This window comes from Orycteropus afer, unplaced genomic scaffold (genome assembly GCF_000298275.1).
Source record: "Orycteropus afer afer isolate SDZICR_OR568_19922 unplaced genomic scaffold, OryAfe1.0 scaffold00009, whole genome shotgun sequence".
In the NCBI taxonomy this organism is placed as follows: Eukaryota; Metazoa; Chordata; class Mammalia; order Tubulidentata; family Orycteropodidae; genus Orycteropus; species Orycteropus afer.
This window is the reverse complement of record NW_006921596.1, coordinates 23,729,906-23,757,845: the sequence shown is the minus strand read 5'-3', so window position 1 is coordinate 23,757,845 and position 27,940 is coordinate 23,729,906. Positions and strand designations below refer to the sequence as shown.

General features: G+C 39.9%; 1 protein-coding gene across 1 annotated transcript in view; it reads left to right on the top strand.

The window, feature by feature from the left end:
• The window catches only part of CDH8 (cadherin 8), a 460,658-nt gene that overhangs the window by 235,328 nt on the left and 197,390 nt on the right, over nucleotides 1-27,940 (top strand). Inside the window, exons 4-6 of the mRNA XM_007947691.2 lie at nucleotides 11,256-11,423; nucleotides 15,223-15,410; nucleotides 19,138-19,391. Coding sequence (XP_007945882.2) covers nucleotides 11,256-11,423; nucleotides 15,223-15,410; nucleotides 19,138-19,391 — 610 coding nt within the window. The remainder of the gene's footprint in view (nucleotides 1-11,255; nucleotides 11,424-15,222; nucleotides 15,411-19,137; nucleotides 19,392-27,940) is intronic.

The window sequence follows — 27,940 nt, the reverse complement described above, 5'->3', positions numbered from 1 at the left end:
GATTGCCCAACCTTCCTTCCGAGGAGTGGCTGGTGGGTTTGAACCGCCAGCCTTCTGGTTAGCAGTCAAGTGCCGTAGGCACTATGCTACCAGAGCTCCTTATACATACAAGAGAAATATATAATTATGAGACTTCAAAAATAAGAAAACCAGAGCATCATTCACTGGCAAACCACGTATATCAAACCATTTTTTTTTTTTGAATGAATTTGCCGTAAGTAATTAAATTCATGAATTGTTATTTGGAAACATAGCCTGTCAGCATCACCTCTTTTTGGAGTACTCCTGAGAATATCTGAAAGATGGAATATTGTACCACAAATTTATACTAAGGCATTTAATTAATAACTCAGATGTCAATTATGAAGTAGGTAAAACATCTAGAGAAGCAGTGAGAATCTGTGAAGTCTTTAGTCTTCAAAACAAATTTACCTCACTGGCACTCAGTGAAGAGTAATGCCTTCTTCTGGAAAACTGCCATAGCTTTAAGATAAAACTCTTGGGGCTGTCATGGAATAGCCATAGGCTTGCTTGAGCTTCAAAATCAGCAAGATGTGGGTTCAAATCCTGATCCATCAGCTCATGCACAGTTACTTTGTGCCCTTTTAAAAGTGTCTAAACTCATCTGGTCCCCAGGGACGTGACAGTTATTTATGTTCGTCAAGTGATAGTGTACTCGATTGCTGGGTCCTGGAGGCAGCTAGAAAAAGGTCCAAGTACCATTTTTTCCTCTCTCCCTTCTACCTTCTTTACTCCCTCTTACTTCTCTTCTCTCCTTTGTACTTTTTCTTTTCCTTCTTCCTTCCTGCTTTTGTTGAATACTTGTTTTGTGCCAGGGACTGTGTTAGGTTCTGGCATACAAGGGTGAATAAGAGATGGTTCCTGGGCACAGCAGCTCTGAGAACAGATGGAAATAATAGGCAAGGTGGTGAAAAGGAAGGAAAAAAAAAAAAAAAAAAGCACCAAAAAACCCTAAACAAAACAAATAAGTAAATAGTATGGGGAGTTACTAGCAAAGCTACATGAGATAGGAAGGATGAGAGTAATGAGTTAGATCAGGGAAGGCTTTATGGCAACTGATATATTAGAGCAGGGCCTAGAAGGATGAGTGAAATTTCAAGAGGCTGAGGAAGAGGGAAAGGTGGTCAAGTCTGAGTTATCATGTAGATATTAGGATGAAAAAAAAAAAAAAAAAAGGAAAAGAGAAAAAGCCGTTTATTACCTGGAAATCACGTAGCAGTATTACATTTGGGAGGGATATATGTATCTTATGTCGTTGTTGTTATGTGCCATCGAGTTGGACCCAACTCATAGCAACCCCTCCTTGGGTTTCCAAGGCAGCATCACTATGGAAGTAGATTGCCCAAACTTCCTCCTGAGAAGTAGCTGGTGGGTTTGAACCACCAGTCTTCTGGTTAGCAGTCGAGTACCTTAGGCACTACGCTACCAGAGCTCCTGTGTATTTTATAGCATTACTGATACTTGGTTTTTTTGAAGTTAACATTAATTTCTTAATGATTATTGCTACTCAGTTATTAGCTAGATTACACACACACACACACACACACGTATGTATGGAACCTTGGTGGTACAAAAATTAAGCACTTGGCTGACAACTGGAAGCTGAGTCATTTACAGCCACCCAGCAGCTCTGCAGGGGAAAGACCTGGTAGTCTGTGCTGGTAAACATTACAGCCCAGAAAACCCTATGGGGCAGTTGTATTCTGCCACATGGGGTTGCTATGAGTCAGAAACTACTCAACAGCACCTAGCAACAACCTGTCTGTGTATCTACGTCTATCTGTCTATTGTATGTGAATTGTGATGTTGATAAAGAATAGTGAAAATACTGCAGACTGCCAGAAGAACAAACAAATCTATCCTGAAAGAAGTGCAGTCAGAATGCTTCTTAGAAAGCAGAATGGCAAGACTTCATCTCACCTACTTTGGTCATGATTCCCTAGAGAAGAATATCATGCTTGCTGATGTGGAGGGTTAGTGAAAAAGAGGAAGACCCTCAACAAGATGGATTGACCCAGTGGATGCAATGATGGGCTCAGGATGGTAAGGATTGTGAGAAGGGCATAAGACCAGGCAGGGTTCTGTTCATTGTGCATAGGGTTGCTATGAGTTAGGACAATTCAATGGCACCTAACAACAAAAACCAAAAACCAAACTCAATGCTATCTAGTCGGGTCCGACTCATAGCGACCCCTCCTTGGGTTTCCGAGGCAGTATCACTACTGTAATAGTGATTGAAGTAGATTGCCCAACCTTCCTTCTGAGGAGTGGCTGGTGGGTTTGAACCACCAGCCTCTGGTTAGTAATCACATACCTTAGGCACCTAACAACAATGTCTATCATAAAGGATTTGCTTTTTGGCCAATTATTCATGATGAATAAAAATAATAGATAACATCAACCTTTAACTCTTCTTTGGTAATTAATAATATTTTACACACGAAGTCAGTAAGCCCCCAGAGATTGACTGGCTTTCCCAGGACCTAACCTCCGAGGCCATCCTCTCACAGACAGAGAGCTCTGCTTCCCATGATAGAGTCTGGGAAATATGGGGAGGCACCTCCATTTCCTCCAAAAGCTCACATTGACTTCTCATTGTGTCTGTTCCCTTCCAAATTTTTTTGTCCACCTCATTACTAAGAATAATTGTGACATAACATTTTCAAAGCAAAATTAAAATATGTTATAATTTTATGTTGCTGCACGATCATTAGAACCATAATTTCACTGCCTAGTAGATATTAGGTAACTTTGACCTATATAATCTTGACCACTACTTTGATATTCCCCTATTCCTAAATACTTAAATTGCTTTCATTTTCAAAACAAAAAATACAAAAAAAAAAAAGAAAAAGAATGTCAAGTTGAAAGTATGAGGAATGAGGGAAAAACAAAATATATGGTTTACTTACAGTAAGTTTGTTGTTATATTAGATCAATGTATATAAACACATTTTTGTCTACTGATGTATTTGACCAGTTTGCTTTCTAATTATGTCATTGCATTTTATAGGGGCACTAGAACTATATATGAGTGATCAATCCAATTCATTCACATCCTACCCTACATCTCTATCTATCCATCCATCCATCCATCATCTCTGTCCATCAAACCATCCATTCATTATGATCTCTGTCTAATCCATAAATTACTAAGTACAAAGCAAGAAAAATGTATGTTTCTTTGAGCCCCCTACAGGCTGAAGAGTTTTCTAATATATTTGTCTAAGTGTTGTACTTTCTTTTTTGTGATATATATCTGTGCAGCTTTGGCACATGTGTGACACTGTAAGATAAGTATGTGTTATAAGATGATTATGTGTTGAAATATCCTTGGTTGCATCTCCTCTGCCCCTTATACCTGGTAGCATGTACTGTAAATCAGTTAGTTGAAAAAAGGGGTCCATCATATGAACCCCAAAATAACTTGTCCCTAGTGAATTTGTAGCAATTAACCTCCTGCATGAAAGATCCTTTTTCACAGACAGTGAGATGATTTCCCTTTGAATCAGTAAGGGTTTTTGGGGATAACAAAGCTAGTGGTTTCATAACCATGATAATGTGTTCAACAAGTTTTATTCAAAAGAGGAGTCTAGCGCAGCATTTTATATCAACTGCAATCTTTGAACAGCACAATCTGGGAGACCCATGAAGAGTGAATTACAGTAATCAGCCTTCAAAATGACAAAAGAGTTAATCAGCATCCCCTTGCCTTTCTCGTGGAGACTCTCAATCTGGTGATATCAAAGAAATTATAAAAAGAAGTCTTCATGATGGATACAAAATGCTTCACAAATGATAACGCCAAAGACAATGGGAAGAAACACACACACACACAAATTTTAAATTTCTGAGATGACTGCAACTGGATTGTAATCAGAAATACTCCCTGGATGATGAGACATAAGGAACAGCTGTTTAGTACTAGGAAGAATTGGGGCCAGGCTAGGATTAACATTCTTAAACTTCTATACCAGGGAAATCTCCATGTGACTGAATAAAGTTAAAATAAAACAGTGTCTTTTAAATACAGGTGAATTGAACAGATCATTCTATTATCAGCAGAGTAATGAATGCTTGTTTCACATCAAGATGATCCTCTTTTCCCTTCTCAATCCTCCTCTCAGGGTTTACCTTCAATCTCTTATCTTCTACCCTAGTCCCCAAGGCTAGGTTAGAAATCGCTTTTGAATTAAATTAATGAAGAATGGACTATTCTTATTAATTGAATTTTCCGATTAGATTACATGTTCAAAGTAGAGTTCCACTGAAACTCTTCTAAAAGGTGATTATTTCCTTTTACTCCTCTTTACCTACCATTTAGTTAATTTTACTGAGGATCCAGCAGGTGTCTTCCCAGACACCAAAGGTGATTCCTGGTTTTTTCTTCTCAGAAATACAAAATGGCTGAGCCCCTCAAGGAAAAAATCTTGATTGGGCGATGGTCTGTGATTTTTCTAACCTAGCTACTTAAAGTACTTAAGTCTAAACCCTAGAACCATTACTGAGTTGGCAATGAACAAAAATTAAAGACAAAAGGAAAAAAAAAAAAAGCTATAACAAGATAATTTTCATTATATCTGTTCCAAGTCATATGATGAAATATCCAGGGTTTACAAGAACATTAAAAGAGTATGTAGGTCGATTTTCTTCATCAAATACACACATCAAGGAACTTTACTAACTGACCTAGAAGAAAGCATTTTACCATACTGCTTGTCATAATATTGAAAACCGTAATTAGTGGCCAAGTTGGTGCAATAGAAGTTTAAATAATATTTCAACTTACAAACACTTTTGCTGGGCATTGGGAATGTGTGAGCATAAGCACGCAGGGAGACATGGAAACCATTGTGCTTGATCATTCCTGTGAAAAATACGGGGACCAAAGTCAAGCCTTACGCAATAGGAAGCTATTTATAAATAGCCCCATCAACATATTTTAAATGAGTTCATTTTTGCACAGAGTAGGTAAGTTTCTTCCCTCTGCCTTTTTAAAATCAAATATAAAATGCATAAAAACACCATTTAATGAGGAGTTTACCCAATCCCACTCCATCGAGTTGGACCCAATTTTTAGCGACCCCTCCTTGGATTTCTGAGGCAGTATCACTACGGAAGTAGATTGCCCCATCTTCCTTCCGAGGAGTGGCTGGTGGGTTTGAACCACCAGCCTTCTGGTTAGCAGTCAAATGCCTGGGGCACTACGCCACCACTCTATATTATTTGTAGGTCCAAATTTTTTATTTCCCAAATTGGAGAGGGAAAAAACCAAAACAGTAGCATACTGTACTGAGTTGATACTGATTCATGGTAACCCCATGTGTATCAGGGTACAACTGTGCTCCACAGGGGTTTCAATGGCTAATTTTTCAAAGCAGGTCACCAGACCTTTCTTCTGAAGTGACTCTGGGTGATGTAGAACCTCCAACCTTTTGGTTATCTGCTGAATGTGTTCATCTTTTACACCATCCAGGGACTCTAAGGGAAACATAGCCTGCCCACCCAGGGACTCTGAGGGAAACATGGCTTGCTCTAATTACTATATTTTCTGCTCTGTGTTAGGTGGTATTTAATGCCAGTGATTTAAAAATACAAAAATTCTCTCGTCTACAAATGAAATAGGCTACAGCTACTAATGCTTGGGAGAATCTGTGGGCCAATGCCAATAATATAGAGGAAAAGAAAAGGAGAAAGAACTTTTTAGGAAGTTTTTAACATTCTGTTTTAAGATTTTATCAATGCTCTATGCAAGCAAGGTGATTTTGTTTTTGCATAAGAATAAAATAGGTAAGTGACTATACAAATATGCCTGAACAGAAAGAGAAAAATTGGAGGGTCAATGGGGTTTGATAAAAATACAGTGAAATAAAAGAGCAATTCTACCTGCAGGGTGCTGGTGATTTCTTGGCATGGTTTCTCTGATCCTGCCTTTGCAGCCACAAGGTAGAAGAAAGCAAGTTCCAAGAGCTCTGTCTTGGGTTTTCTGATGAGGTAGTGGTCTCAGGAAAAGCGAGAACTGCTCCTTGCACAGATTGCACAGAAGCCACTTAAGTTTGCTGTATGTGCTATTCCCTAAAGAAACATTGGGCAGACTCTCTCAGAATTCAAAGAACCTACTCCCAGTGTGGTAGAAGAGAAGTGGAAGTGTGAAGAGTCCCCACTGGGCAGCTTTGTAGTCTGGTCATCCTGAGTACCTCACTTAGCTGAATGAGCCTGATTCTCATCTGACAGATAAGAAGACAAATACCTGACCTGCATTCTCAAGCAGCTGTCCTTTGGGCCACATTGAATTATTATACTGAAGTACTTTTGAATCATAGATGTGTCTGTAAGAAAACATGTTGGCAATATATTTGATGCTTGAATAAATTGCCACTATGCTAATCAGATCTGTAGGGTCCTGGCAGGAATGGAGTAATTGAGGGAAATTGAACGAAGGGACTCTTTACCAATGGTTACCAAGGTTAAGAGAGATGCAGGAATAGTGGAGCACACCTAGGGCTAGCAACAGAAGTGCCAGCATCACCCATAGGCCTGAAGGAGCAAGGCAATTGTTACCAGAAATAGTCGAGTATAACGCTAGCTATAAGAGACTGGGAGCTCTGGTAGCATAGTGGCTAAGGCACTTGACTGCTAACCAGAAGGCTGGCGGTTCAAACCCACCAGCTGCTCCTCAGAAGGAAGATGGGGCAATCTACTTCCGTAGTGATACTGCCTCGGAAACCCAAGGAGGGGTCGCTCTGGGTCGGGTCCGACTTGATGGCACATAACAACAGCAGCAAAACAACGTAAGAGAGAGTGGTTAAACATGGGATTGAGGACATTGTGGTCTGCTTTGTTCTTACAATATACTCCAAATAATGCTTGTTGGCTGACCCTGACAGAAAGCCAAAATGCTGGAGTTTATTGAGGCAATCCAACGAGGTCACTTTGTGAATTTTAGGAAGAAGAGATGGAAGTTTCATCTAGAGGGTACATTGGAGATGAGACTATTCTGCACTTTAACCGTCATGCAGATTTCGTTGTTGTTCTTTGCCTAGTCCTAGGCCACCTTCAGGATCCTCAGGAGGCCTGAGTAGAGTTCATTGTTGTGGTCACTGTGTGTTTTAAGTGCCTTCCAACCCAAGACTGTCATTTTCCATTACTATATCGGACAGTATTCTGTTGTGCTGATGAGGGACATACAAAATACTGTGACTGACAGAGACTGATGAGGCTTTTCTTGCCCCATTTGGTAAGTAAGCTCCTCTGCCAAGATGTTTCACTCATATTCTATTATAGACACTATCCCAGGTTTGCTGTTTGCGGCAGAAACACAAAAGTATTTTAATTCCAAGTGTCTGAGAGACATCACAGGTTTTTTTCTTTTTGTTTGTTTGTTTTAAAAAAACTTACACTCTATTTTTTCTTAAATAATGAGAATAAGACAAAACAATTTTTCTTTGAGTCCAAGGAAGTTGCAGAAATTTACCCACTGAATTGCCTGGAGAGGCCTCGTGTATAAACCTCATCCTATCAACATCCATGAAAAAAAGTTACTGCCCTCCTTGGGGAATTATCTTTTTTTTTTTTTTCCCTCAGATTATTAGAGGAAACAGCAAACTCCAAAGTTCAATGGATGGCTTTAATTGGTGATGACCTTAGAATTCAGTGATACCTAAACTTTAGAAGAGCTCATGTTCTATCCCAGTAAATCCCACAGAGTAAAGCAATTTTGTAAACTGTCCTGGGAAGTGTGCCCCATAATGAAGATATTTTGAGTTACAAAATACATAGCCATAGTGGAGTGGCCATCTTGGCATCTCAGCATGCTACTGTTGAAGGTTTGCTAGTAATTATTTCTGTTCTTTGCTTATTTGTTTATTTCTCCATCAACAATGTCCCACATTGATCAAAATCTAAATGATTGTGATGTTTCCATTTTTCTTTTATTTTTGCTTTTTTTTAAATTTTGTTTTTAACCGTATAGATATGATCTACTGCATATACTAAATAGTCAATGTAGTGTATCTCTGGTCCAAGTGAAAGAAAATATTGTGATACAATCAATACAATTGTGAAACAAACTATTATATTGAAAGTTATTGTTATGTTATTATAACTATTTCCAAATAAACAGAGTTAGCCAACTGAGTGTTCTCTGAACGGGAGACCTTATAATTATCATAAAAGTGATGTCAAAGTTTAAAAAGCGCAAAAGAGCTCACAGCTCTTCCAGGAGCCTGCTCACTGCCCAGATTAGGTTTCGCTGGGCACCCTTGCACCTCACTGCAACTCAGATGCTTCAGGGACATGCACTCCTTGTAAACCTCCTACAGACAGATGATTTAATTAGAATATGGAAGTCAAAGAAAACAGGAATACAGCTTCTGAAGTGGCCAAGAGAGAGGTTTACCCTCAATTTGAATCAAGCATATATTGTTTTTTGGGTTAGAAGTGAGGACAAGATTACCTGGAGAATTTTCTTTCACTTGAAAGAAAATGGGCTGTTAGAAATATGGGAGGACACCTTTGTTGTTGTTAGCCACGTAGATGCCCCCAACTCATGGCTACTCCATGCACAATGGAAGGAAAGGCTGCCTCTTCTTTAGGGTATAGAGTTAAGTAAAACGCAGGACAAGGGAAAACCATTATAATCTTAAAAAGATATCTAATAATTGTTCAAAAAGATAAAACAGACCTGAAATAACTGCAATATCCATCAAAATGAGAATGCATAAGTTATTTATGGTACGTTCGTATAATGAACAGCACAAAATGATCAAGGCATTGGAAAACACCAGGAGGGGCACATGAATTAAAGGCAACAAAAGTAAATATTATTATATATCCATAGTCCTGCAATAACAGTAATAATAATAATCTATGAGTGGATACATTGATAGACACTCAAGCTGAACAGGAGTGGGAAGATGAATGGGAATACACCCAAGATATATATGTTTGACAGAGGATATTTCTACATACGTAATTACATGCACTGCAAGTATATCCATGAATATAGTTGAATATACAGGGGGGAAAGTTATGCAAATTTCTTAGCCATAACCAAACACCTTGAGGGAATGAGTTGCTGAGCATGGGGGTTCAGGACTGTTGTCTTGGGACACTAAGGTCAATTGCCGTAACATGGTCCACAAAGACAATGTTCCACATCCTACTTTGATAAGTAGCAATTGGGGTCTTAAAAGTATGTGAATAGCCATCTAACATGCAACTGTAGGTCTCTTCCCATCTGGAAAAGGAAAGAATGAAGAATATCAAAGACACAAGGAAAGAATTACAAAGGTCTAATAACAAACACAACACAACACACTGCCGTTGAGTCGGATCCGACACATAGTGACCCCTCCTTGGGTTTCCGAGGCAGTATCACTGTAGAAGTAGATTGCCCAACCTTAATGGTCCTCGTAAACTCCAGCCTCCTTGTCTCTGAAACAAGAAGAACTCGATTGGTGCCCAATTACCACTGCTGACTGCTCTGAAAAAGGATCACAGTTGGAGTTCCTGGATAGAGGGAGAGAAAAATGTGGAACAAGACTCAAGATCATAAAAAAAAAAAAAAGATCAAGCGTAATGCTCTGATAGAGACTGTTGGAAAACCTGAGACTATGGCCTTTAGACGTCTTCTAAGCCTGGAACTTAACTCATTCCTGTGGCTCAGCTTTCAGCCAAATGACAGGCCTGTAAGGTGAATGATAAAAACAGAGGGGTGTGTGCTTATTGGAACAGTGGACCATAGTAGATCAGAAAGGCTGTGTTTTCCCAGGGATAAAGCTCAGAAAGCAAGAAAGACTAGGAAAGAAGGATGAAGGAAAATTTTAAATTCAGGAAGGAAGTGGGAAGAAGAGTAGTGTTATGTAGGGATTATAATAAGTGTCACAAAGCAAAATATGTGTGAATGGAATGGAAAGCCAGTTTGCTCTGTAAACTTTCATCCAAATCACCATTGAAATAAAATAAAATAAATGATGAGATGGACTTCTATCAGTTGACAAGAAAGATTCTTAAAGGTATTCATTGTGTGCAAAAGTAAAGTCCCAGAATAATGCCTGTATGATAGTCACATCTCTGGTTAAAATTGCAAATGCACACATACACATGCACACACGTAAATGACGTACACCGAAATGTCAGCCTGTGGATCTGGAAGAGGAGGATGGAGATTGATTGGGAGAGGAATGAAGGAGAGTTTTCAAAGTAACTACAGAAATACCTTAGCAAATTATGACTCTTTAAAAAGAACATTTTATTACTAGTGAAACAAGGACAGACAGAACTGTATAAAATCATGAAAATGTATCAGAAGAAAAAAAATATTTTACCACTGTTTAATGGTTATTTTAATCACTTTTTGATTGATTTGTTTTCTACATTTTCCCAGTTTTCTAAGATATTTATTACTTTTATAAAATCTTTTTAACTAAACAATGATTATCTAAATATGAAAAAATGAAAATACACTGCCTTCAAGTCATACCCAACTCATGGAAACTCCTGCTTGGGTTTCTGAGGTGGTATCACTATGGAAGTAGATCACCCAACCTTCCTTCAGAGGAGTGGCTGCTGGGTTTGAACCGCCAGCCTTCTGGTTAGCAGTCAAGTGCCTTAGGCACTAGGCCACCAGAGCTTCTTATCTAAATATAGCTGAGCAATATTTTAGTACTGAGATGCCTTACTATTGATTTGATTGGTTGGTTCATCTGAGTTGATTCTAATAATGCTTTTTTCTTTTTTTCTTTCTTCTCTCTAATGTATTTGTGGGCTTCCGAATAATTTATCTTTGACCTCAGAGCCTCCAAGCTATTTGTGTATTTACTCCTTTGTATGACAATTGGGATCTGTTATAAATTGCAGGATTCTCTCACATCCAGGATTTTCCTCAGTAGATAAGACTGTATTATGCTTTATCCTTTAATTCCCTAGGCCAAGAATATGACATTTCATTTATTTCCTAATGTATATTTTTGCCAATTCTTTTTTCATAAATTTTAAATGTATATAAAATGTGATTTTGCAAAACGTTCACTCACGTCTGTACGGTAGTCTCTCTCAATGTTGGCATCACAGATAGGTGGCAGTTAAATGTCAAATGAAGAAAAAATGATCTGGGAACTTTATGTGCACGTGTTTGTATATTTTTGAGTTGGGGTGTGTGTGTGTATGATTCACACATCTGTTACCAAGTGAACTCTTGGTCTGAAATTCATTCTCCCATTTTTCCTCCTCAGCTATTATAAAAACTGCCCTTCCCAACATGGACAGAGAAGCCAAGGAGGAGTACCTGGTCGTTATCCAAGCCAAAGATATGGGTGGGCACTCCGGAGGCCTGTCTGGGACCACAACACTTACAGTTACCCTTACTGATGTTAATGACAACCCTCCAAAATTTGCACAGAGTAAGTGAATTTCTCACATTCGGTGAAAATATAAAGTATGATGTTTACATTTGCATTTACGTCCTAATTTTCAGTGGCATCCAAGATTCTATTAGCAACCAGTGAGTGTTTCCAAAATTCTCTTAGCAACCGGTGAGTGCTTTATGTGCAAGATATGGCTGTATACATGTATACACCTATACACACACATGCACACATAAATAACCAGTTGTCTGGGAGTTGACCCTGACTCATGGCAACCCCATGCATGTCAGAGGAGAACCGTGCTCTGTAGGGTTTTCAATGGCTGATTTGTCAGACGTTGGTCTGCATGCCTTTCTTCTGAGACACTCTGGATGGACTCATAACTCCAGCTAGCCAAGTAGTTGTGTGTATATGTGTATGTGTATAAATATAACCATTCATTGCAACCAACTACCTGCCATCTTGATAGTTACAAACACATTTTAGAGATTTCAGAGATACTGAAAATCAGTTTCCAAATATTAAGCAGATAGTAAATAGTGGTGCTGGGAATTGGGGCCAATGTCTTTGACTGCCAAATGTGAGCTCTTTCCTTTGTACCCTACCCTATTAGCTCCCATGAGGAAAACTTGGGAGGATGAAGAAATACAATTCAGCTATAGCTCCATCACTAGTCCTATTCACTGTAAAAAAGAAACCAAATGTGCCTGAGGTGGGGAAGGCAGACATGTAGTACACAGCATGGCAATGAATAGGGAAGAATAGGTCCTCCTTGCTGCTACTGGGCAGGCATCAGTGACCACTCACTCTACTCTTCCCTGCTGAAGCCATGCTCTTCCTCCGAATTCTAGGCAGCCTTTGTCAGTGAATCAAGGAGACAATCATTCAGTGCCACCTTTCTTAAGCTGTCATAGAAGCCTCTTTATTTTCTCCCCTTTTGAGCATTGATTCAAGTCACCTGGCAGAGAGACATGGTTAGGAATGATCTTTCTACCATGACTCATGAATTGAGACGGGAATGATAAATTGACTAACAAGTTGAATGCAGGAGTACAGTGGTAGACATTGTAGCTAGAGGAAGCGAGAAGTTCAGAAGCCCTGTGCAAGAAGAGTAGAGGGCCCTGTGTGAGAATGAACAGAAGTTGACTGCCGTAGGAGCACAAAAGACAGGAAAGAGTGTTGCAAAAAGGAGTGGGAGAGTTAACACTGGTAGGGAAGGCAGGAGAAGTCAGCCACATTTGAGTATAGAGGTCATTTTAGGTGCTATGATCTTTATCCTAAGATCACTGGAAACCCATAAAAAAGATCTTAAGTTGTAGCCTTAGTTATTGGATTTAGTTCCATGACAGTCAAAGAAAAATGAAAGCTGGCCTTTGTCCAGTGTCTTCTCCATATTGCAGCCAGCCTGTAATCAATTTATGTTAAACATGATGGTATCCTTGGCATGAAAGAATGGTAGCAGTGAAAGTGGAAAAAAAGTATATAGACTTTTTCTATAATAGATAATCTTATAATAGATCCTTCAGAGTTAATGATGACAAAAACTAAAGATAGATACCATTTGCAGTTGAGGAAGGTGGGGTACCGTATTGCTGACATGAGAGATTGGATGCATGCTGACCATATTTGCTGATTTAGGAAATCCCATAAGAGAACCAGATTTTGACGAGAGAGAAGAGAGAGAGAGAGAGAGAGAGATAACGATGGGGATTGAGAATGACAACTTGAAGTACCTTTTAGAATATATCTGTAGAAGTTCCAAGGTAGAAATAACTGAAGAGATGAGCTTTTATTAAGAATATTTAGAACTTTTACATCTAGCCATCGAGAAATCAGGCAATGATGTGATGCTCTTTCACCACACTATTGAAATGAAGAAAACCTTTTTTCCTTCCTTTCCTTCACTCTTCTTTCATTTCCTCTTCAGTTTCCATTATAGTTAATGTTCTAATATGCGATTCTTCTTTCTCAGAAAATGACTGTTTCAATTCAGCCCTGGCAGATAAGTTTCAGAAGTCTTCCCTTTCTTAGGGGTGATAACTGTTAGCTATGATCACACTGGTCGAGATGAGACTGAGAATAGGGAAGAATAGGGGCGAATTCAGAGATGTTCCATTTGCTCGGTCTCCCAAGGCTTCTTGACTGGCAACAAGGTGAGGTCCCTTGCTGGCTTATGTAGTTAATAAGCATACCTAAAGGAATCATCTCAAACCTTCCCTACAATCTAAAGTTGGAAGGAAATGGACTCATTAGACCAATTATGAGGGGACTGGAAAGCCTTGTGTTCATCAGGATAATTTTCATCACCGTCCTCGTGGCAAAACTACTCAGGAAATGTTGTTCCCCAACCCCATAAATTCATGATTCCAAGACACATTTTTATTTAGTCATTTTTAGCTTCCTTTCATCATTAAGTCAAAGTGTGTTTATACTACAAGAAACCTCTCCATCATCTGAATCAAGCTTGTTATTTTGTGTTAAATGAGCTTTAGTTTATCCAAGGGACTTAATGATTGAATTCAACAAGAATTAGGTCATGTTCTCCTGATTTTGTTTTTCCCTTTTGGCTTTATCTTTCATTGAATGTTTATTTTGTCTCTTGTTACTGCTATAATAGAACTAAAACTTCCTGGTGATCTGAGTGTAGGTTCCCCAGAAACAGAGGCTGAGACAAGAAGTTGAGTACAAGTAGTTTAACTTGAAGATGGTCCCAAGGAACACCAATAGGGGAGTGAGGAAGTATGAAAGAAAGGAATAGAGAGTCAATAAAATGTGCAATATCAAGACAGCCACCACTGGGCTTGACTGGAGCATTGTAAACAAACATACATCAAAGCTATCTTATCAGAAAAGGGAGGAACTGACACTTTATATACTAACATCTATGAGTCTTTGAGGACTGCTTTCATGAGGACATTAATTCTCTTGCAGTTCTGGCCTGACATGCGGTGGATGAAATGGGTTCTGAAGGCCGGAGAAAACCCTCAGGCAGAGAAATGCAAGAGATGGCAGTTGAATGTAGGGCAGGAAGGTGCTGAAGTGGTAATGGCCAGGGGTTTTTTTGGAGAACCAACAACTCCACCCACTCCAAGGAAAGTGAGTGACACTAATGCATCAAGTAAAGTGATTTTAATAAGAATGGGACTAATGCCACTAATTAAACATGCTTTACTGCCCTCATAGGAGATTGGATATACACTGTAGTTATGTTTTGCTTAGAGAGATTGGAAGATAGGGGTTTAGGTGTTCAGAGGAATGGGGACTTGAGTAACAAGAGAGTGTTTCATGTGTATGAACAGCTTGCTGCAGGGCACAGCTGAAGTTCAGTAATTGAATTTTATCAAAAATGGTCTACAAGTCTGTAAATAAAAAGGTAAGTTTAAAAGTGACTTTCACAGTGATACACATTGCATCTTTCTATGCTAAAATTAGCTTAATATTTTATGTTGGGCAATAATGAATATCCACAAGGGCAGCCAATGTGATTATACAGCAAATTGGAAAGAACATTCACCTACACTCACTAATATCCTGATAGAACTCTGCTCCACATATGTAACTAGTAAACATATGGTTGAACACATTCCATGTCTCAGAAGATGTTGAGGGGACATCTTTATTTCTTCCTGGGAACTATTTGTCTCTGACTCATTTAAAAGACTGTGTATGCCACAAGGGCAAGGCTATTTCTGACGTTTGCATTGTGTTCTTGGCAGCATCTGCAAGAGTGCCCCAGAAAAAGGATGTGCTCAGTAAACATTTGTTAAATGAATATATGAATGAATGGGATCTGTACACTGCTTAGTATTTCTCCTTCTCTTCCCCCCACTCCAAGGTCTGTATCATTTTTCAGTACCAGAAGATGTAGTTCTTGGCACTGCAATAGGAAGGGTGAAGGCCAATGATCAGGATATTGGTGAAAACGCACAGTCATCATATGACATCATCGATGGAGATGGAACAGCGCTGTTTGAAATCACTTCTGATGCCCAGGCCCAGGATGGCATTATAAGACTAAGACGGGTAAGCTAAGGGAGGTTTCGTTCATCTTCAGAATACCTTATTTAAACCTGAGTTTGACATGTGTGGGGGTTAGTTGGGCTTCTTGATGGATAGACTCCTACAGCTGGTAAAGGCTTAGCTTCTTTTGCTGTGAAAGAGGATGGCTAGGAACGTGCTTTTCATGCCTCATATCCCCTCTATCCACCCTGTGTTTTAGTTACCGCTCAGGGGGACAGCATCTCTGATGCTTGGCTTCCATCTCAAGCACTCACTGTTTCGCTTTCCATCCGGTACTTTTCTCGAAGCCACGGGAATTTGCTCAGCTCTGTACAGCATAGTCTGGCTATGTGGGGGAAGTCAGTGCTCTGAAGACAATCATCAAAGGGGACAAAGATTGGTGGATAGCCTCGGTCCTTTGAAGGAACAATTCTGAGGCATACTGTCATAGTTCCTGAGAGGACTCCCAGTGGGATCAAGCTTCATTTGCCCGCAGCAGTGATAAAAATTCAATTGGCTTTTAATCGTTCTCTATGTAATAATCTGCATTTCTGCTCCTCTGTTTCCAGGGAGGGGAGAGGCTATCTTCCCCAATATGTTACAGCTTCCAAGTCCTTATTTTAGACTCTGATTTCAGGGAAGTTCAAAGACCGACAGGGCAGGTAGGCAAGCCAGATAGATTTAGTTATCTGGGCTAGCTCTAGGACCTGCCTTGCTACTGCTGAGTTCTCCATGTCATGAGCCAAATGTCCAAGCATTGCTCAAATGAAGCTCGTCTGCTCCTTGCTCCTGCATGTGGGACTACCAGTGGTGAAATAGACGTCTCCACCACTGGTAAAAATAATGAGTGACAGTCTGTGGCTACTGCCAGCAGCCAGTTATTTATGGTAGATGTGAAAAATTCAGTATAACAACTTCCATTTCTATTTCTTATCATGAGATCTACATGGGTAAGAAAGGGATAGGACATAGTTCATTATTTTAAGAGCACAGGCATTAGCCAGAAAAAATACTCTTTTATCTTCTTCATGATTCTCCTGTTCAATATTGTTCTTCATATCTTTGCCATAAAGTAGGACAAACTAATCTTTAAATAGATTTGCTTGTTCGTGAATAGGAAGATAGATGATGGTTTGCACTCTTGGGAGCCAATGATTTTTGCCTCTGTCTTGGTCAGCATTACATTGACATGACTCCACACTTGGTTTCTCATTCTATCTAGAGTGTTGGACAGAATCTCCTTCTAATAGGCCTGGTCCTCAAATCCCCAGTTGGGGAGATGGTCACAATGGGAACCTGGAGTTTCTTGGATATAATTTTGTATACAAAAGAAATGCTTAAAGTTCAGAAACACACATAATCTCTAATCAATAAGATGTGCCATCACTCAGTTTTGTAACTATGACCTAAACGTCAACCAATCATTTGAATTTGTACTATATTTTCTTGTAGTCTTGTATATAAACTCTCTGAATCACCTCCCCATAGATCACTTAGTTGAGAATCCTTTAGACTTTATAATTCCTACTGTGAAAATTGCCTTATTTCTCAATAAAAGCTCTTCACTTCTAATTAAAAAAAAAAAAATGTTGAAAATCTACTCAGGAAAAAAAAAACGATCTGCCGTTTATCTTTTGCTTTCTTGTTGGGTGACATACCAGGGTCCTGGCTTAAGTTAGGAACTAAGATTTGCAAAGTATTTTAAGAAATCATGCTTGAAATCAGTTACAGTAAAATTATATTGTATTCAATTATTTGAATAACCCAGAGCCACATTTTCCTTGTATTACATTTTCTAATGTCATTTTTGTTGTTATTATCTGCTACCCTTTGTCACTATAAGGTGTTTTTATAAACTAAAGAAATTAGCTCTCTGCTGTATTTTTATTCACTGTTATTCATACAGTTAGAAGTATATGCTTTGTCAATGTGACTATGTGTCTTAACACTGAGAAACACATAATTTTACTCCAGCAAACTGTGTAGGGAGTCATCTTTGCCCAATGCATGGGCCCATAGTTTTTATCTGATAAAATTCTAAGGACAGAGAGATGCATTATCCTTACGTGGAGCTAAGAACTAAGCAAAACATAATATCTTACACTCAACAGTATTTAGGAAGAAATCCAAGTAGCAAAATTGTTACAGAAGGGGTGATTGGCGAATTGAGAATATGCTGATTTTGAATCATGTACTCATGGGTACAAGTGCCTAGTAATTTCAAAATAGACAGGGACATGAGCATCTGCCTTATTTACTAGACAGTATTATTGTTTTTCTTTTTAAAAGCTAATTTCCATTAGAACTGAATGTAAATATATAAATCAACCCCAAATTTCAAAGTAAGAATATATATTGAAACTTGCATGGGAGTTCACTAATGCTCATTTTGTCGTCTTTAATCTACATTGCAGATTCAGTGTTCTATTTCTTAGGAGAACTTGTAATGTAAACCTAAACCATTTCTTTGAGCCTTGATAGATGAGCATTCTTAAAATCTGAAGTATGATGAATTACTGAGAATTGCTCTGGGCAGGTTCTGATGCAGATGAGCTTCTAGTTATTTAAGGAGACTGTGTTCTTCTCTAAGGAGCCCTGCTCACACAGTGGTTAAGTGCTCAGCTGCTAACCCAGAGGTCAGCAGTTCAAACCCACTAGCCACTTGATGGAAGAAAGATATGGCAGGCTGCTTCCATAAAGATTTGCGACCTTGAAAACCCTATGGGTCAGGTCTACTCTGCCCTGCAGGGTTGCTATGAGTCAGAATCGACTCGGTGGCAGTGGGTTTGTTTTTTGTGTGTGTGTGTGTTTTTCTCCTTAGCTCTATTTGCCTAGGTCATTAACTGAATTCTCTAAGACACTTAAGAAATGAAATATTACAGTAGTATATCAGAAACATTGTCAGTAATGGTGCAGTGAGGTAATTCAGGTTGCTATGAGTCGGATCGGACTCCACGGCGGTGAGCTTGGAGTTTGGAGCTTTTAAACAGTTGATGGGTGTAGGCAGCCAGACTCAGCTATCTACTTGGACTGTTCTCATTCTTCCTTCTTCTAAATACAAACAAAAGTAGATAAGCATCTGCATACATCTTTCTTTATATGTCTACCCAGTTATAACACAGTACTCATGACAGGGACCTTCTAAGAATGCCCAAAAATATCATAAACCTCATTTTAGCCACATGGTCATCGAAGCAGCAAGGCCTTGGAAGCGAAATAAGAAAACATTTGTTGTAAGGATTAGTGCTAAATTATGCTTTGTAATGTCTCCTTGGACTAAACAATGATTATTTCTAGTTCTTTACATTTCACATGCTGTTGCAGAAATGATAAAATATCCTGCCCCGACAGAGACTGTGTTCGATGCTGCCTTATCTCCCACCAGCAGAGGCCCGATTAACTGGCTGATTGGTACGCAGATCATGCCACCACTAGTAAAATTTTATTATGACTCTGAAGTGAAATTTTGATGGCACGATTCATGGCTGTGAATATTTTGTGAATTCCAAGTGAAATGAGCAAAACAAAACAAAACAATAGGAGATTAGATTCACTGAGCTTGTATAATAAACAGATATCAATAAATGCCTGTAAAATTTACAGGTTGGATGTGGGGGAATGGAGAGTGATCCCATTAAGGCTCACGAATGGGCTTAAATGCACATAACTTCCATCCATCAGCATTATCCTCATTTGTTCTTGCTGCTGTGGTCATTAGTGAGAAACATTCATCTTTGTCCTTTCTTAACAGCCGCTGGACTTTGAGAGCAAAAAATCCTATACACTGAAGGTAGAGGCAGCCAATGTCCATATTGACCCACGTTTCAGCGGCAGGGGGCCTTTTAAGGACACGGCAACGGTCAAGATTGTGGTTGAGGATTCTGATGAGCCACCTGTCTTCTCTTCACCAACTTACCTCCTTGAAGTTCATGAAAATGCTGCTCTAAACTCTGTGATTGGCCAAGTGACAGCTCGTGACCCCGATATCACTTCCAGCCCTATAAGGTATTTCTCCTTTTGAAAGGAACACTGGCTAGCTCCAGTGACAAGCAAATCAGTACGAAATTCAATTATGTTCACGTTCTGTGTGACTGCTTTTGGAATTATGCTTACGTGACAAAGGGATTTTTAGTTAACACACAAAACTGTGTGTTTGTGTATGTGTGTGTGTGTGCCTATGCACATATGCATCTCCTAGGAGCTACGTACAATGCTCAATGTGAATGAAACATACAGAATGCCAGTTATTTGGCTAAGAAAACGGTATCTATCAAAGAGCCAAGCATTGAATGCAAGGGAAGGAAGTATTGAGAAAAGTAAACACACTTTCTCTGAGAGCTCAATGAAAACCCAAAATTGCAAACGTTTTGCAGCCCGTTTGAGTCAATGTTTTAGTTTTTGTGCGTTTGTTTTTCTGTAGCATTAGAAAAGCCTTGCTGGTCTACCCTCCTCCTTTGACAATTACAGTGAATTACATACAAGAATTTAGAAGCGTGAGACCACTGTGTCAACATATTAGGAATCCCTTATGGTATTTCTGTGTTTGGCATTTGGCTTTGAAATTATCCCCTTATCACATCGTGGGCATTTCTGATAAGTCAGCATATCTATGTGGGTTCCTTTTACAGAAAAATTTTCTTTGCCATTTCAAAAATACCTTTTATTTATACTTTCCTTGCTCTATTTTTTTCCCCTGGCTGAGAAATATTTTTACATTAAAGTTTTTCTGTCCTTTTTAGAAATGAAGCTCAATTCTCTCTTTCTCTTTATTTTTCAGTTGCACTGTACCTACCTTTTCTCTTGTGCCAGTCACCCAAATGACAGTACAGTGCTCAAGCTAAATAGCTTTCTTCCAAAAGAACACTGAAAATCTATAACTTGCACACTGGTCTCCAAGGGTGAAGGGTTGGCTAATGATGTGTTTGAGTGTGGATTTCAAATATTTCCCTAGAATTCTTTTTATAAAGGATAAACAATAGAAGGAGATGGAGGGATACAGTTTTAAGGAATTGCCCAATTAATCTATGAACTAGATGTCAGATTATGCCCAGCTTATTCACTGTCCAAGTCGCTGATGTCTAGGTCAGACATCCTAAGTGTTCAGGGATGGATTAGACTATTAAGCTTGCTCAATTTTATTTATTCATTTCTTTTTTTATGTATTAAGTTCCCATTATTCACAAGGGGGCTGAATCCCAGCACATCAGTCCAATGCCCTGAATCACTTGTGTTGGTCCAAAAATGAATGATTAATTTCAGATTTGAAATAGCTGTTTTCAATTAGCTACTTTTTAAACCAGTGTAGTCAATAAGAATGCATCCTATGGGGACACAAAGCAAGCTTCCTTCAGAAGAGCCCGACCTCTAATAAGAAAACACTTCACCAGGGGATATGAGGGATTGTTAGTTGGCCATTCTTAAAGTTAAAGGTTGATAGCATATTATGGATGTACAGATGCCCCTTATTTGGCTAAGATGGCTGTATCCACCAAGGGGCCAAGCATTGACTGAAAGGAGAGGCAGTATCCAGAAAAATTTATGTGGACATCCATTTCCTAACTGCATAATCAAATTATGTAATGATTTGTACTGGAGTGCTGATATAAATAAAGAGCAATGATACTTGTTGAATGAATGAATCTGCCCCCTTTTCTATTACCTGATTTCCTCTGAAGTGATCAGAGATGGAAGCAACTGTTGCTTTCCTCACAGTTCCAGACATAAGAGCCAGAATGTTAAAGGAGTGGATAAGATTTGGCCCCAGTGACAGACCCATCGTGGAGCCAGTTTAACACAGGATTTGGCATGGAGTACATAGGGGCTCAAGAATATGTCCAGCCAGGTGCTCTTAAGGAAACTGAGGGTTCAAATTTTAGAGCAATCACATGCAAATGACAAACAATGAAGTCACAGTACCAGTGAGAATGGGCTTCTTGTTGCAGAGACATGTTCTTCATCAAGTAGAGATGGGGTTTGAGGAATTTTGCATACCATAGTCGAAGTAACCTCGAGTAACCAGTTGTTTTTGTTGTTAGCTGCTGTTCTATTCTCTCCTGACTCATAGGGAACCCATGCTTAACTGTGTATGACTGGTGTGAGCCAGAGGTTTTCACTGGCTGATTTTTGGAAGTAGATTAGTAGACTTTTCTCCCTAGTCCACTGTAGTCTGGAAACTCCACTGAAGCCTGTACTGCATTATAGGAAGACCTATGCCTCCCCTGACAGACAGGTGATGGCATTGGCCAGGACTAAAACCCAGTCTTCTGAATGGAAGGCAAGAAATCTGCCACCAAACTATCACTGTTTCTTGAATCGGTGGAGCTGGATTTCAATCCAGGTCCATCATTTCTCACACGTTTGGGATTATTTATAATCTATTTTACTGATGTCAAAATGGTGATTTAGAGATCAGAATTCCAGTTCATAGGGCAGTAAATGATAGCTGTCATTGCATTCCACCACTCATCTGTCAGTTTGTCATACCGTGGCTTGCGTGTTGCTGTGAGGCTGCAGGCTATGCCGCTTGCATTTCAACTACCAACAGGGTCACCCATGGTGGGCAGGTTTCAGTGGAGCTACCAGCCTAAGACAGACTCAGAAGAAGGAAAGGGCCATCCACATCTCAAAGATTTGGCCAGTGAAAACCTTATGAATAGTAGTGAAACACTATCTGATACATCTCTGGAAAACATTATGAATAGCCCTGAAACATTGATATAGTGCTGGAAGATGAGCCCCTCAGGTAGTAAGGCACTCAAAATATGACTGGGGAAGAGCTGCCTCCTCAAGGAATTTGGTTGGTTGTTTGGTATATGCCGTCGAGTCGGACCTGACTCATAGCAACCCCTCCTTGGGTTCCCGAGGCAGTATCACTATGGAAGTAGATTGCCCCATCTTCCTTCCGAGGAGTGGCTGGTGGGTGTAAACCGCCAGCCTTCTGGTTAGCAGTCAAGTGCCTTAGGCACTATGCTACCAGAGCTCCAGGAATAGTCGACCTTAATGATGTGGATGGAGTAAAGCTTTTGAGACCTCCATTTGCTGATGTGGCACTACTCAAGACAGGAAGAAACAGCTGCAGACACCCATCAATAATTGGAACATGAAATGTACAAAGTATGAATCTAGGAAAATTGGAAGTTGTCAAAAATGAAATGGAACACATAAAGATTGCTATCCTAGGCATTAGTGAACTGAAATGGACTGGTTTTGGCCATTTTGAATCAGACAACCATATGATACATTATGCTGGGAATGACAAATTGAAGAGAAATAGCATGGCATTCATAGTCACAAAGGGTGTTTCCAGATCTCTCCTGAAGTACAATGCCGTCCCTGATAGGGTCATAGCAACAAGTGCATATTGGTCACCCCTTCCCTGTGTCCTCCTTAATTATGCATTCCTGACTATCTAGCTTTCCCCCTGTGCAAACGCTACTCTTCCAACCTCTCACAGTTGACTATTCTAAAGAGTGTATCTCCCTGCTGTAGTTGTTCAGCTCTTAGGCCTGTCCATTAGCTGAGGGCTAACCCACAGGAGTGAGTCCAATTCCAAGCCTAAAAGGTAACCCAGGGCCATAGTCTTGGTAGTTTCACCAGTGTCAGGAGTTTCGCCAGTCTCTATTCAAATAGCAATTCTGGACTTTATGTTTTTGAATTTTGTTTCACATTTTTTTTCTCCCATGCTACACAAGATCTCCGATTTTGATGCCTTTCCAAGTGGTTGGCATTAGTAGCTGGGCACCATCTAGTTTTTCTGGTCTCAGGGTTCTATAGACTGAGGTTCCCTTAGACTAACTGTTTCTATATGTCTTTGATTTTCTTCAGTCTTCTTTGCTCTGGATAAAGCGAGACCAATAGTTGCATCTTAGATGGTTGCTCACAAACTTTTAAGACAGTAGTCACTACTCACTAAAGTAGGATGTAGAACAATGTTGTTGTATACTGTGTTAGGCCAGTTGAGCTTGATGTCCCCCATGACCATGGTCCCAAGCCTGCAGGCCTAGTCATTCACTCCTTCAAGGTGCTTGGTTGTGGCTAAGAAGTTATCCTAACTTTGTCCCCTACTAGCTCTGGTAATGTAGCGCCTAAGGCACTTGACTGCTAACTAGAAGGCTGGCGGTTCAAACCCACCAGTTCCTTGGAAGGAAGATGGAGCAATCTACTTCCATAGTGATACTGCCTCGGAAACCCAAGGAGGGGTTGCTATGAGTTGGGTCTGACTTGATGGCACATAACAACAACAACAACAACAGCTTTGTAATGAATGTGGACATTTTTATAGCACATATAAATACACATGTAGGAATATCATCTTTATAGGTTTCATTTTGTTTTTTCTACTCTTGGGTTATAGAGAGAAACTATGCACACTTGGTCAATTTGATTATAAAATTAAATTTCCTGAGTAGCTAGAGTAATACACTCTTCTCTGGTAGACAGATTTAGAGCCATTTACCTTTTTAAAGTAGAACTAAGGGATGTGCTGTCAGGGAATTCCTAGTTAACAAACAACTATGCATTATTTTTTTCTTTAGGACTACTGTATATTATATGCTGACCAGAAAAGTGTCCATCTTTTAGGGGAATGTTTACTTTGCCAGCCAGAAAGAAACAGGCATTTATTATGACATCTGCCTTGTTAAAACATGAAGGCAGTGATTGGTTAACCAACTTTCTCTGACACTCATTTTCAAGTTGTAAATACTGTATATTTTAAATATATTTGCATTTGTACCTGTATCTATACCTATATCTATATCTAGTTCTATATATTCTCTCTTAAAGGAAAATTGTGACATAGAAGACAATGCATCGACCCCTCTCCTTCCTCTTTAATTATGCATTTTATGCTCTCTGCAATAGCATATGGCTATTGATAACAAGGGACTCTGATAGCATAGTGCCTAAGGCACTTGACTGCTAACCAAAAGGCTGGCAGTTCAAACCCACCGGCCACTTCTCGGAAGGCAGATGGGACAATCTACTTCCTTAGTGATACTGCCTGGGAAACCCAAGGAGGGGTTGCTATGAGTCGGGTCCGACTTGAGGGCACATAACAACAACAACAACAAGATTGATAACAAAATAAATAAATAAATAAATATGGGTAAGTGATTTAAATGAGGACATGTTTTGAAAGTAGGCAAGCTAAAGTACAAATCCAATCAATGTTGCTTCCTTGTCAGGAAGTCAGTCTCTGGAACTCAGAGACTCAGAACTTGCATCCATACAATGGGATAACAACAACTTCCTCACAAAGATGTTGCTGTTAGGTGCCACTGAGTTGGCTTTGACTCATAGTGATCCTATGTACAACAGAACAAAACACTGCCTGGTTGTACCATCCTCACAGTCCTTGCTATACTTGAGTCTGTCATTGCAGCCACTATGTCAGTCCCTTGTTGGGTGTCTTCCCCTTTTTCACTGACCCTCCACTTTGCCAAGCATGATATCCTTCTCCAGGGAGTAGTCCCTTCTGACAACATGACCAAAGTATATGAGACAAAGTGTGGCCGTTCTCGCTTCCAAGGAGTGTTCTGACAGCTCCTTTTTCCAGGACGGATTTGTTTGTTCTTCTGGCTGTCCATGGTGTTTTCAGTGTTGTTTGCCAACACCACAATTCAGTCAACTCTTCTTTAGTCTTCTCTATTCATTGTCCAGCTTTCACATGCGTATGAGGTGATTGAAAAGACCATGGCTTGGGTCAGGCACACCTTAGTCCTCAAAGAGACATCTTTGCTCCTCAGCATTTTTAAGTAGTCTTTTGTGGCAGATTTGTCCATGCAGTACGAAGTCTGATTTCTTGATTACTGCTTCCATGGGTGTTCATAGGGTTACCAAGATCATTAAATGGGGTTATTAAATGAAATATGTAGTAGTACTAACTCTACCTGTTAACAAGAGTTAGGCCACTATCGATTTTGTATTTTAAATGCAAATTAAACACCTTATGTAGTTGTTGTTGTTAAGTGCCTTCGAGTCAAACCCGACTCATAGCGACCCCTCCCTGGGTTTCTGAGGCAGTATCACTACGGAAGTAGGATTGCCCAGCCTTCCTTCTGAGGAGTGGCTGGGGGTTTGAACTGCCAGCCGTCTGGTTAGGAGGCAAGTGTCTTAGCCACTATGCTACCAGAGCTCCCTTATACTCATTTTAGAAGAGCTGCTTCTCCTGAAGGTCACTGGCTATTCTGGTTCCCTAGTGCCGCTCTGACAAGAAACATACCACAAATGGGATGCTTAAACAAACGGGAGTTTATTCTTACAATTTGGAGGCTTTAAGTCCAAGTTCAAAGTGCCAGGGTCTGGGGGCTGGGTGAAAGCCCCTCAACCTTGGGGTCCAGCTCAGCCTCCTGCTCCCGGCCCACTGAAGCTAGAGGTGTTTCTTCACTCAGACAGCTGCAGGCTGCTGAGGCTGAGAAGCCCAACGTTGACAAGTAAAAAGACACAGTCCCGATGTTACCATACCACACGGCAGGCCATTAACATAAGTCTTTTGTAAGTCCCAAGGTCAGCAGAGCATAGGAGGCTGCTGAGCAATGACATGCAGGGTCCAAGCGTGCCATAGGCCAGAGACCATTCCCAAGGCTTCTCCTTATATACAGGAAGCAGAGCACATCCCAAAGGCAGCTACTCAGCTGCTTGTGGTAGATCCCACCCACGGAATTGACTGCCATTCTCATCATGGGGAATAACTACCACCAGCTACCCAGCCACTCAACCAGGCCCAGCCAAGATGACTCACAAATATAACCACCACACTGGCTATGTACAGAATGATGTACTTTTTCTTTGGAGCCCTACTGGTACAAATAGGTAAGTATTCAGCTGCTAACTGAAAGGTTGATAGTTTGAGAACCTTTCAGAAGCTCTGTGGGTGAATGACCTCATGATCTGTTTCCATAAATATTGCAGGGAAAAAATACCCTATGAGACAGGTCTACTCTTACATGGGGTTGCTTTGAGTGCAAGTGACTCACAGCACAAAACAACAACAGTAACAGTCTCATTTACCCCTGCTGCTGCTGCAAATATTATTTCTTGTGCATTGTTTAATATGGGCCAGGGGTTGCACTAATGCCTCTTTCATTTCATTCTCTAACACTTCTGAGAGATAATATGTCTTATTATTCTCCCCATTTAACAAGTGAGGAAACTGAGGATAAGAAGACTCATTTGAGCAATAACTCACCAACAGTATAGACTGGAAATGCAGTGTTTACCTAGGTTTTCCTAACAATAAAAAAAATCATCTCTTTGCTACTGTGCCGCATTATCTTTGTTTGCCTGTAAACTCTGTAACTCCAGCTATTTCCCGACAAGTAGAGATGACTCAGCAGGACCACATTTGACGAAAATAATAAACTATTCCTTCTCTGAATGGCCTCAGCCAATCTGAAATGCACATGAGGGAGAAGGACTAGGAACCAAGTCTGGCGCAGACTAGAATGTGAAGGGCTGCTGCTTGGTTGTCTATTGAGCCTTATATGTGGTTTGGTTAGTATGGGTATGGACCACATTGTGACTACAGAGGAAGCAGGGGAAAAGATTGTTGTTTTTACTGATAAATCAGACATTACACTAAGTTCTTTCTACATATTATTTCACCTTACTTGCAGAAACACACCATGAGGTAGTTAATATGATCGCACATTCATGGAGAAGTGAGTGGGAGTTCTGAAAAGTTGAATTTTAGATATATATTGCACAGCAAGTAGAAGTAGGAACCAGAGTTGAAACCCAAGTCCATTCATACTCTGGAAATCAAAGTGTGGACCACCATGTCTGTGCATGCTCTGTTAGGTTAAGGCATCGTAAAAGAGGGGGAGGAGAATGGCAGACAATGTTTATTGAGCCCATAGTTTGTAAAAGACACTGTTTTAGGATGTTATGTGAAACTGATTATTTATATTTACGGTTAAATTTCCCAGGACAGAGGGTATAAGAAAAATAATTCCCTGTTTTCCTGTAAACCTGCTATTGTCAGTTTTTCACCTGGCCCATCGTTGCCTCTGAATGAATGCCTTTCAGATGTGCATTTGATGTCACGGTGGCTTTAAGATGGCATGTGATGGCTTCCTATTTCTTTGAGAGCCATTCACCTTGAGTTAGACTCCATGAGCTGCTTAAATTGAAAGAGGGAATGCTGGTCATTCAGCCGGCGGAGTAGGAGGTTGACACATGACTATAGTGGACACAGTGCTCTGTTGTCCTAATCCCTCTCTTGAATGTAAGTGCCCACTCAACACAAAAATGTGGCTTTTTTTTTTTTTTTTCCCTTTTTTCCCTGCCCTTATTCTGTTGTTTATATAATGCAATTCAGTTGCTAGGCAGGCTCTTAGTGAGCTCTTTTCCTGAAAACCCTCCTTTGAGTCCTGACGTACAATGAAGCAAAAGCAGAAATGGCTGACACTATAGAGAACCTGGGATTAATTTGGAGGGTGGACTGTGTTGATTGACTCCATCTTCGATCTTGCCAGTGGCTCCTTTTTTTTTTTTTTTTTTGCTAAGGGCTTTTAAAGGAGCTCTGGTAGCATAGTGCCTAAGGCACTTGACTG